Genomic DNA, 12,459 nt, shown 5'->3' with positions numbered 1-12,459 from the left:
GGGATATGATGCGGGGATCTGTACTGAGGCCGTAGCTTTTCACCACATATGTTAATGACAGAAAGGAATAAAGAAAGAGTTATAAGTACTAGTTTGCAGATAATACTAAGTTGGGAGGCACAGTAAGTTGTGTAGATGGGAGCAGGAAGTTACAAAGGGATATGAACAAATAGTGAGTGGGAAAAACTGTTGCAGAAAGAGTTCAATGTGGGAAACCGTGAGGTCATCCACTTCAGGTCTGAAGAAGACAAATGGTAATATTTTCTTGATGATAGACTAGCAGCTTCAAAAAAGCTGACTCAGCCCAGAAAACGCCGACCGTTCAAGGCTGCCCCGATTATGTCTCTGATATGTGAAAACAAGTCATTCCACAGGTTTTGTAACTTAAGCCATAGGTATGTCAACATTCTTTCACTTGTGGAAAAAAAAAAGCAATGCACGAAATCCCCAGGCGAGAAATCCAAATGTTTGAAGGCACAAACTTGTTGCATTCCTTGTGTGAATTTAAGTATTTTATGCTTTACCCTGAATAGAGTTCTAAATTTAAAAACAAAAACAATACATTTTAATTTTTAACAGACCAACATCACCACCATTTTTCCAAAAGTTACTATCATTCTCCACATACATCCAACCTCTCCACCCCAGTTTACAGAGATACTAGATCCCATCTACCTCCCAACCCTTTTAAAATGACCCTCCCCTCCTTCAACCCTCCCAACTCACACTTTTGATCCTTGTTCATCTCGGCCTCTTCAATTTAACCTGGCACTCTTTTGCTCCTCCAACTAAACTTGTATTCTTCTTCCATTCAATCTGACACTATTTTTCTGTTCCCTTCCCCTCCAATTCACCCTGGCATGCCCAACACCCAAATTCTTTGTGGCACTCTTTTTTTCCCCCCTCATGCACAAGTTATTGTTGGCACTCTCTCTCCCCACCCAACTTCTTTACTCTTTCTTCCCCTCACCCCTTTCCCCGCCCCCCCCCCCCCCAAGTCCCCCTCTCTGCTTCTGTCCCTTCTCCCTCACCTTCATTTATTTCCCTTTCCTCTCCTCTCTGCTCTGATCTCCCTGATTGTGTTGGCTACTGGAGAGGATCCCAACAAGAACACCTCTTCTCAGAATTCTGCAATTGGGATCTCTAGCATTAGCAGCAGATCTCTAGTAGAAACAGCACTGACGGATTTGAGCTTGATTTTTCTCACCAAACATTAATTCACTGACTCTGCCTTCAAAAATGCTGGTGGTGGTTGACATATCTGTGGTGTGTCCTCCACAACACCCCTGGAAACAGAGACCCTGGAAGATATTTATCTTCCCTAACCCAGAAATACTGATAGCACCTCTACCACCACCTCAGTTGAGAGATAATTCATACAGACTAGGGATTCCTGGTCCGTAGCAAAAGAAATACATGCATTTATGTAGAACAGTTCACAACCTCAGGATGTCTGTGCGGGGAGGCAGAGGGAGGTGGAGGGGAGATGGGGGCGGGGGATGGAGGGGAGAGTGGTGGAGATGGGGGGGCGGGAAAACCCAGGACGGGGGACCGTAGGGGCCACATTGCAGCGGAGGTCTGGGGGGGGGGCGAAGTGTGTTGGAGGGGTGGGCCTGGGGGCTCTGCGCCTCGGTGCGGGGAGTGTTCACAATGGGGTGGACGGGTTGACTGCGCAGATGGCGGTTGGTGAATGTGGTGTGGTTGGCGTCGCGGGGGCATGGCTCCGGGATGACCGGGACTGGGGGCTCGACATCCGGGGGTGTTCGGCATTTGGGAAGGATTCTGACGGGGCGGGTTGGGTGCGGGGGGGAGTGTTCCCGGTGTTGGGTGGGTCCGGTGCGGTGGGGGCACGCTCTTGGGATGAGGGCTGTTTGGGGCTGGGATTGGGAGAGACTTCTTCACTCGGGGAGTTGTTGGCCTGTGGGGTTCCCTGCCGCGGAGAGTTGTTGATGCCAGTTCATTGTATGTGTTCGGGAGGGAGTTGGATGTGGTCCTTGCGGCTGGGGGGGTCGGGAGGTGTGGAGGGGGCGTGGCCGGGAGGTGCTGGGATGGGTGATCAGCCATGATCTTGTTGAATGGCGGTGCAGGCTCGAAGGGCCGAATGGCCTACTCCTGCACCTATTTTCTATGTTTCTATGTCTCAAAGCCCTTTGCAGTCAATGAAGTACTTTTGAAGTATAGTCATTGTCATACATTTTCACAAGATGGTAAAACAGTCTCTCATAAAATTAGAGCTACATCCAATGTTTGCATTTCCTTATCGTCCACAAATTTTAACTTTTCTTTTATATTTAGGAGTGATTCGACCATGATTTTTTTTGAGTGGGTGTTTATGATTACAGATGTAGCACCTAAATATCATAGAGGATTTCCAAAAAGTTAGCATGGTGCCAATTGTCATTCAGTCATGCACATAACAAAATAATGCAAACTTATTTTGTGTCTAAAATTTTGCTGGTGTTAAACCATTAAAAATGTATTTATATTAGTTATAGAATCCTGTTTGCTTATGCTTGCTTTGCATCGTGGTATTTTGACTTTGCTTTTGATGCTATTGCGTTGTGTATCTCATTTCAGAGGGGAATTTTGTAAATTTGGACTCTTTTTGGTGATAAGGCCATAATGTACAAAATAGATGATTGATTTGCAATGGCATTTGCAACTTTTTTATTTACTACGTTTTCTGAATATTTTCACACTTTCAGGGTTCGTTTTAGCATAATTCATTTTTCCACATAGAAATTTGTATCTATTACACCGACTTAATTTAGAAAATATTATTTTCATTAGATCAAGTTTGTACTGAAATTCAAATCTGTATGATGCAATGATTTTGAATTTTTAAACTTTTGCTGGAGTATTTTTCTTTCTCTTCTCCCTTCTCTCCCAAGATGGTAAATCTCCTATTAGCAAAAGGAGCCAATATTAACGCATTTGATAAAAAGGACAGAAGAGCCTTGCACTGGGCAGCTTACATGGGTAAGTAATATTATGTTCAAAATATCTCTTTCAATGATTAGACTGATTACATAATGGGCAGTAAATTGCAGCCTCTCTGAGTGCGTACAATGTGCTCATGCGTCGGAAAAGGCCCCACAAGTTCCAGCATACACTGGTTTAGGCATACACTGCTCATGCACCTAAACTCGGCATTTGCGATCTGTTCTTTTGACAGATTGTACGAATGCGAAAGTAAAGGGCCTTTGCAGGCAGAGTTGGGCTATTTGCCCAACTCCTGCCCAGCGAATGTCCTTAAAACTCTTGTGCCTGGGCCTGTTTTTACCAGTGTAAGAGTTTTAAAAGATAGAAAAAATAAATGTTATGACTCATTTTTATATTAAAAACCCTGTCCATTGAGGTAAGTTTATTTTTAACATTATTAAAACATATTTTTTTTTTAATTTAAAAAAAAATGTTTTTCAAAAACATTTAATTTAATTTAATTTTTATTAATTTTAAATAAGTGAGTTGTTTTTAAAATTTATGTGAAGTGTTTTCTTTGTTTTTGGGGGTATTCCCATTCATAGTAATGGCAGCTCAGTACAACAAAACAGTGGAGTAAAAAAAAATCAAGGGCATGGCCTATTCAAATTAACTTTTTTGACAGGTCTTGTGGGTGGTACTATTTTCCGAACGAAGCCACAGGTTTCGCGCGCAGCATTCTTGGGTGGCATGATGTCATGCGCTGCCCAGGACTTTGCTGATTCAAAACGGAATTCTCCGTGTGCGCAGGGGCTGCAGGAAGGTGCACATCATATTCGTTGGTCAGAGGCTTGCGTCTGCGGGAAGCCTTCGGCTGCAATTTTTGGCCCAATATTTCATCGACGTGCACAGACTGATAATGTATCACTTTACATTTGTGGGAAAAAGATTACATTATTTTTTGATTAGACGTTTTCCCCCCCTCCCCATTCAATTTTGTTCTTTTAATTGGACATGGATTCTTCCATGAATTCTGTTTTTTGTTTGATTACTAACTGGCATGAAATGAGTTTGGGTGGGGTCATACCATATTTAAAAAAAAAATTTGGGTAACCTCCACTTTTGTGTAAATATTCTAATCCATTTCATGTCGTGTCGTGAAGAAATTGAGGTTGCAACATTAAATTTCTTTGTGAAATGTTCCTTTGTACAGTGCATTTTGGGCAACCTAAAACATATGAATTAATGCATTCTACAGTATGCTGATCCATTTGATTAAGAATTTTGATCAGTAATTTGGGGTAGGAATGGGCGAGTTCTGACCTGACTCCCCAAAGCCACTCCACTGCCTGCAAGACACAAGTCAGGAGTGTGATCAAACACTCGCCACTGGATGCATGCAGCTGCGACAACATTCAAGAAGCTCAACACCACTCAGAATAAAGCAGCCTATTTGATCGGCACCTCATCGACTAGCCTAAAAATCCACCTCCTCCAGAACTGGTGTACCATGGATGCAGTGTTTAATAATCTACAGGATGCACTGCCAAGGCTTCTTCGGCAGGACCTCCTGAACCCGTGACCTTCACTTAACTAGAAGGACAAGGGTAGCAGGTGTATGGGAACACCATCACCTCCAAGTTCCCTTCGAGTCGCACATTATTCTGATGTGGACATATATCGTCATTCCTTCACCATTGTTGGGTCAAAATTCTGGAACTCCCTATCTAATAATAGAATTGTGGACTCATCTTCACCCATGGACTGCAGCAGTTCAAGAAGATCCATCACCCTCACCTCAAGGCAACAAGGATGGGCAATAAGTGCTAGCCTTGTCAGCAACACCCACATCCTAAGAATGAATAAAATAAAACAAATATTAGAGTTTGCTGTGCAAAGAGCCTTCATCTACCTATCCCATGGATTAAAATCAGAAATTTATAATAAAATAGAGGTTTAGATTTGTAAAGTCATGAAGATTTAATGTGTGTTGAGGGTGGAGTATGGTTGTCCATTCTCCATGTAAAAGCAACATAGAAAATTGCTATTTCAATCAATGTATAATGTGAAATTTTCTACTGTAGGTCATGTTGAAGTAGTTTCTTTGCTGTTGAACCATGGAGCAGAAGTTAGTTGCAAGGATAAAAAGGGTTATTCTCCACTACACGCAGCTGCATCTAATGGCCAGATTAATGTGGTGAAACTACTGATTAATCTTGCTGTTGAGGTAAGAGTTGTTTTCTTGCAAGATGTATGGAGCTAGTGTGTATATTTTCTCCTGAAGAAGTACAATGAAAAAGTATACAATTTAATAGGTGAGAGGCCAGCTGGTGAGCAGAAACAGAACAAAAAGTACATTTGTAGCTCTGGTCTGTGACTTGCTCAGTGGTTATATATTGTCAGAAGGTTCAATCCTCTCTTTAGGGATTTGAACATACAATCCAGCCTAAGACTTGAGTGCAGTATTGAGGGAGTGCTGCATTGTTGGAAGTGCTGTCTTTTGTTTGAGATGTTAAACTGAGGGCCCCGTTTGTCTGTTCAGGTGGATGTTTGAAAAATAAATTTCCTTGTACTGTTTGAAGAACAGCAGGGATTTGCCGAGTGTCCTGGTCAATATTTATCTCTCAACCAACACTGCAAAAAATAATTAATTGGTAAATTATTTTATTGCCGTGCACAAATTGGTCGCCACATAACAGTGACTACACTTGGAAAGTAAATCTTTGGCTGTGAAGCATTTTGCTATGTCCTGAGAATGTGAAAGGCTCTATGTAAATGTAAGATTGTTCTTTTTTGTAAAAAGACCGAAAGACAATTAAAAAAACAAATGCTTTGTTAAAGATACCGAAGGTTTTATTCAAGGTCCATTAAGATGTAGTTGTGCAGCGTTACAGGGTGGGAAGTAGAAACAAAAATTAAACTACCATTCAGAAGAGGCGTTAATCATACAAACAACAGACGATAACTATATTGGAAAAATTATCAGTGATGTATGCAGAAGGTGCAGTCTCATATTAATCTGACCCCCACTGCTGGCACCGACACTTGTATGAACTTGAGGCCACATGTTCATCCATTTCTCTGTGTGGGTATTTCATTCATCTATATTAAAAATGGCTGACAATATTGGCTATAATTAATTAATTTGAGTGTGTGAACTTCAGCAAGAGTAGGAGCTTGGATGCCAATGGTAGTTGCGTTGAGGGAAGGTGCATACTTGTCAAAATATCTGACCGTGCCTTCATGTTCCAATGTGTAATACTGGCTGCACAAAAGCTTTGGGCCATTTTGATTCAGCTTTATGAACTCCATTGCTGTGCGAATGAGATTTTGTGCTAATTTAGCTGTTTGAAATGTGACTGGCTTTCCATCATTAGTTTCATTGGTAGTATGGGGAGAGTGGGGGCGGGGCACCTTTTTTATTGGTGGCTGTTACAGTGACAGAAGATAACTGTTTTTAAACAAAAGAGGAAAATATACTGACGGGTGTTTTAATTCCGATTTATTTTTTACAACAACTTATATTTATATAGTGCCTTTAAAATCGTAAAACATCCCAAGATGCTTCACAGGAGCATTATCCAACAAAATTTGTCACCGGGCCACATGAGATATTAGGGCAGATGACCAAAAGCTTGGTTAAAGAGGTTTTACGGAATGTTTTAAAGGAGGAAAGAGAGGCAGAATTTATTAAGTTGCACAAATGAAGTTAAAAATGAAGAATCTATATATGTCTGAATAGAAATGGTATTTGTGGAAAAATACATTTTAGGTACAAGTGTATAATTTTCATTTTTTTCCTCCTTTAGATATACTCTCATTTAAAATAAATAAATAAATTACAAGACTTGGTTTGTTAGGGATGCTGTCAATGGCACATAGTGATTAGTTAAAGTAGGGCAGAATTAGTATTGAGTGACTTCCTTCTCTGTCATTTGCTCACTGTGCCTTACTCTGATATTAATTTTGAACCTATTGATGTTTTTTATATCACACTTGAGTTACTTCCCATGTAGGACAGTCTCTAAATTTTAATGTTGATTTTTAGCTTTAAAAATGTTAACAGGAAGCTTCGGATCTAGGCAATTATGATGGTCCTAATAGTTTTATTATAAACATTAATGCTAAATACATTTGCCGTTTTCAACATTTGAATTATACAAAATGTACTTTTTCCATGGCAGATTGATGAACCGAATGCTTATGGAAATACGGCACTCCATATTGCATGTTACAATGGTCAAGATGCTGTGGTCAATGAACTTATTGACTATGGCGCTAATGTGAATCAGCCCAACAACAAGGGATTTACTCCTTTGCACTTCGCTGCTGCTTCAACCCATGGTGCTTTGTGTCTTGAACTACTAGCAAATAATGGAGCAGATGTCAACTTTCAGGTAAATCTAAATTCTCACATCTTGTTTTTTAAGGGAAGATAATGACCTTTTCAAAAAAAAAATGGCTGGTATTTATGGAAGGCAGGTGGAATTGTTCCACAAATCTTGATTTTTATTTTGAGTATAACCTTTGTGTCTTTTCAAAATAAGAACCTACTTTAATCTATGGACATCAGTGATAATTACAGGGCCCCCAGTGTCTCATCCAATTGGTGAAGACTAATTATTATACATCACATACCAATGGGATGCCAGTACAGCCGATAAATATGGAAGCTCATTGGTGCTCTCCTGCACTCCGAAAAGGCATACATTTTGCCCTGGAAATCCCGGCCTCTCCGGGTCCGTACTGAGTGTCTACGGATCCGGGAAGGCAACGCAAAAGTTGGTTTTCAGCGCAGAATGCGCACCCGCTAAAAAAACGTCTTTTCCAATCTGTCAAGCTGGAGCTTGACAGCTCCAACGCATATCAGGAGTGAGGACATTTGCAAGGGCAAGATTGCGAGATTTACCCATATCTTGGCCAGCAAATGTCCTCAAAACTCTTGTGCCTGATAAAAGCAGGACGTGACTGCACCTTCTGTGTGGGAACCTGGAGAACGGGAGCGCGCTTCACGGCTCAGGAAGAGAAGGTCTCCCCACCGGAACCCCACGCTCCTCCGAGACCACCAGGTACTTTTGTAGAAATTTTTCAGGTCGGAGGCCTCCGCCCGCGGGAAGCCTCCGACCACAGTTTCTGGGCCAATGAACTTTGATTGCATGTGAGTTTTGTTAGTCTTTTTCTCAAAAAAAACAGGAATCCAGGGCTTCCTTCATGGCTCAGTTGGTAAAGTTTGTGTGTTTCTGAGTCATACAAGATTGGGCTTGATTCTCTGTTGAGTTAGTTCAGTTGACCGTTACAACTACAGCATTTATAATATGTTTTGGACTATTTCCTGTATAAATTGAAATCTAATTATCTTTGACGCATTTATATCCTAGTTCTCTGAATATGTTGTTTGGATTTATTTGCTGTTTGTACACATATAGGGCTCAATTTTCCCCAGTATTTGCTCCATTTTTTTTTAAAGAGTAGGCTGCTTTTTCTGGCCTAACTTAAAAATCCTGTTTCCCCAATCAATTTGTACCAGTGCAACTGATGATTAACGTTTTTTTTAGGTAAATTTTTCTTTCCAGAAAGGGGGCGCTACCAGCCACCTACGCCAATTCTGGCCATTTAGGCAACTTTGGCCAGCTAATAGTTACTCCAGTTCAACTAAGGCCAGCGTATGTAGCCTCTCGAGAAAACCCTTGCGGACAGTTAAAGAAATTGACGCAGATAACAAAAAGGAGACAAAAGCAAACGACAAAGGAGATGAGTAAAAGTGGAGAGCAGAGAAACCCAAGGCAAAAAACAAAAAGGGCCACTGAATATAAAGGGGCTGCAGGAGGGGTCAAAACTAAAAATCATGGTTTAAAAACTAGGATTAAAACACTCTACCTAAATGCACGCAGCATTCGAAATAAAGTAAATGAGTTGACGACACAAATCATTACAAATGGGTATGATTTGGTGGCCATTACAAAAACATGGTTGCAGGGTGGCCAAGACTGGGAATTAAACATACAGGGGTATCTGACGATTCGAAAAGATAGACAAGAAGGGAAAGGAGGTGGAGTAGCTCTGTTAATAAAGGATGATATCAGGGCAGTTGTGAGAGACGATATTGGCTCGAATGAACAAAATGTTGAATCGTTGTGGGTGGAGATTAGAGATAGTAAGGGGAAAAAGTCACTGATGGGCGTAGTTTATAAGCCCCCAAATAATAACTTCACGGTGGGGCGGGCAATAATCAAGGGAATAATGGAGGCATGTAAAAAAGGAATGGCAGTAGTCATGGGGGATTTTAACCGACCAATCGATTAGTCAAATCATAGAAACATAGAAAATAGGTGCATGAGTAGGCCATTCGGCCCTTCTAGCCTGCACCGCCATTCAATGAGTTCATGGCTGAACATGCAACTTCAGTACCCCATTCCTGCTTTCTCGCCATACCCCTTGATCCCCCTAGTAGTAAAATCTTCATCTAACTCCTTTTTGAATATATTTAGTGAATTGGCCTCAACAACTTTCTGTGGTAGAGAATTCCACAGGTTCACAATTCTCTGAGTGAAGAAGTTTCTCCTCATCTCAGTCCTAAATGGCTTACCCCTTATCCTTAGACTGTGACCCATGGTTCTGGACTTCCCCAACATTGGGAACATTCTTCCTGCATCTAACCTGTCTGAACCCATCAAAATTTTAAACGTTTCTATGAGGTCCCCTCTCATTCTTCTGAACTCCAGTGAATACAAGCCCAGTTGATCCAGTCTTTCTTGATAGGTCAGTCCCGCCATCCCGGGAATCAGTCTGGTGAACCTTCGCTGCACTCCCTCAATAGCAAGAATGTCCTTCCACAAGTTAGGAGACCAAAACTGTACACAATACTCCAGGTGTGGCCTCACCAAGGCCCTGTACAACTGTAGCAACACCTCCCTGCCCCTGTAATCAAATCCCCTCGCTATGAAGGCCAACATGCCATTTGCCTTCTTAACCGCCTGCTGTACCTGCATGCCAACCTTCAATGACTGATGTACCATTACACCCAGGTCTCGTTGCACCTTCCCTTTTCCTAATCTGTCACCATTCAGATAATAGTCTGTCTCTCTGTTTTTACCACCAAAGTGGATAACCTCACATTTATCCACATTATACTTCATCTGCCATGCATTTGCTCACTCACCTAACCTATCCAAGTCACTCTGCAGCCTCATAGCATCCTCCTTGCAGCTCACACTGCCACCCAACTTAGTGTCATCCGCAAATTTGGAGATACTACATTTAATCCCCTCGTCTAAATCATTAATGTACAATGTAAACAGCTGGGGCCCCAGCACAGAACCTTGCGGTACCCCACTAGTCACTGACTGCCATTCTGAAAAGTACCCATTTACTCCTACTCTTTGCTTCCTGTCTGACAACCAGTTCTCAATCCATGTCAGCACACTACCCCCAATCCCATGTGCTTTAACTTTGCACATTAATCTCTTGTGTGGGACCTTGTCGAAAGCCATCTGAAAGTCCAAATACACCACATCAACTGGTTCTCCCTTGTCCACTCTACTGGAAACATCCTCAAAAAATTCTAGAAGATTTGTCAAGCATGATTTCCCTTTCACAAAGCCATGCTGACTTGGACCTATCATGTCACCTCTTTCCAAATGCACTGCTATGACATCCTTAATAATTGATTCCATCATTTTACCCACTACCGATGTCAGGCTGACCGGTCTATAATTCCCTGTTATCTCTCTCCCTCCTTTTTTAAAAAGTGGGGTTACATTGGCTACCCTCCACTCCATAGGAACTGATCCAGAGTCAATGGAATGTTGGAAAATGACTGTCAATGCATCCACTATTTCCAAGGCCACCTCCTTAAGTACTCTGGGAAGCAGTCCATCAGGCCCTGGGGATTTATAGGCCTTCAATCCCATCAATTTCCCCAACACAATTTCCTGACTAATACGGATTTCCCTCAGTTCCTCCTCCTTACTAGACCCTCTGACCCCTTTTATATCCGGAAGGTTGTTTGTGTCCTCCTTAGTGAATACTGAACCAAAGTACTTGTTCAATTGGTCTGCTATTTCGTTGTTCCCCGTTATGACTTCCCCTGATTCTGACTGCAGGGGACCTACGTTTGTCTTTACTAACCTTTTTCTCTTTACATATCTATCGAAACTTTTGCAATCCGTCTTAATGTTCCCTGCAAGCTTCTTCTCGTACTCTATTTTCCCTGCCCTAATCAAACCCTTTGTCCTCCTCTGCTGAGTTCTAAATTTCCCCCAGTCCCCAGGTTCACTGCTATTTCTGACCAATTTGTATGCCACTTCCTTGGCTTTAATACTATCCCTGATTTCCCTTGATAGCCATGGTTGAGCCACCTTCCCTTTTTTATTTTTACGCCAGACAGGAATGTACAATTGTTGCAGTTCATCCATGCGGTTTCTAAATGTCTACCATTGCCCATCCACAGTCAACCCCTTAAGTATCATTCGCCAATCTATCCTAGCCACTGCACGCCTCATACCTTCAAAGTTACCCTTCTTTAAGTTCTGGACCATGGTCTCTGAATTAACTGTTTCATTCTCCATCCTAATGCAGAATTCCACCGTATTGTGGTCACTCTTCCCCAAGGGGCCTCGCACAACGAGATTGCTAATTAATCCTCTCTCATTACACAACACCCAGTCTAAGATGGCTTCCCCCCTAGTTGGTTCCTGGACATATTGGTCTAGAAAACCATCCCTTATGCACTCCAGGAAATCCTCCTCCACCGTATTGCTTCCAGTTTGGTTCGCCCAATCTATGTGCATATTAAAGTCACCCATTATAACTGCTGCACCTTTATTGCATGCACCCCGAATTTCCTGTTTGATGCCCTCCCCAACATCACTACTACTGTTTGGAGGTCTGTACACAACTCCCACTAACGTTTTTTGCCCTTTGATGTTCTGCAGCTCTACCCATATAGATTCCACATCATCTAAGCTAATGTCCTTCCTAACTATTGCATTAATCTCCTCTTTAACCAGCAATGCTACCCCACCTCCTTTTCCTATTTTTCTATCCTTCCTGAATGTTGAATACCCCTGGATGTTGAGTTCCCAGCCCTGATCATCCTGGAGCCACGTCTCTATAATCCCAATCACATCATATTTGTGAACATCTATTTGCACAGTTAATTCATCCACCTTATTACAGATACTCCTTGCATTAAGACACAAAGCCTTCAGACTTGTTTTTTTAACACCCTTTGTCCTTTTAGAATTTTGCTGTACAATGGCCCTTTTTGTTCTTTGCATTGGGTTTCTCTGCCCTCCACTTTTCCTCATCTCCTTTCTTTCTTTTGCTTTTGCCTCCTTTTTGTTTCCCTCTGTCTCCCTGCATTGCTTCCCATCCCCCTGCCATATTAGTTTAACTCCTCCCCAACAGCACTAGCAAACACTCCCCCTAGGACATTGGTTCCGGTCCTGCCCAGGTGCAGACCGTCCGGTTTGAACTGGTCCCACCTCCCCCAGAACCAGTTCCAATGCCCCAGGAATTTGAATCCCTCCCTGTTGC

At 42.0% G+C, this 12,459-nt stretch overlaps 1 protein-coding gene across 2 annotated transcripts in view; it reads left to right on the top strand.

Annotated features, from left to right (window-relative positions):
• Positions 1-12,459, top strand: part of ankrd44 (ankyrin repeat domain 44) — a 266,596-nt gene that overhangs the window by 131,967 nt on the left and 122,170 nt on the right. For both annotated transcript variants that reach the window (XM_070875908.1, XM_070875907.1), the window contains exons 6-8: positions 2,892-2,979; positions 5,007-5,149; positions 7,107-7,319. In XM_070875908.1, the coding sequence (XP_070732009.1) occupies positions 2,892-2,979; positions 5,007-5,149; positions 7,107-7,319 (444 nt within the window). The remainder of the gene's footprint in view (positions 1-2,891; positions 2,980-5,006; positions 5,150-7,106; positions 7,320-12,459) is intronic.

The sequence above is a fragment of the Pristiophorus japonicus genome, chromosome 3 (genome assembly GCF_044704955.1).
Source record: "Pristiophorus japonicus isolate sPriJap1 chromosome 3, sPriJap1.hap1, whole genome shotgun sequence".
NCBI classification, from domain to species: Eukaryota; Metazoa; Chordata; class Chondrichthyes; family Pristiophoridae; genus Pristiophorus; species Pristiophorus japonicus.
The sequence above is the reverse complement of the archived record's forward strand: the minus strand, read 5'-3'. Positions and strand labels throughout refer to the sequence as shown.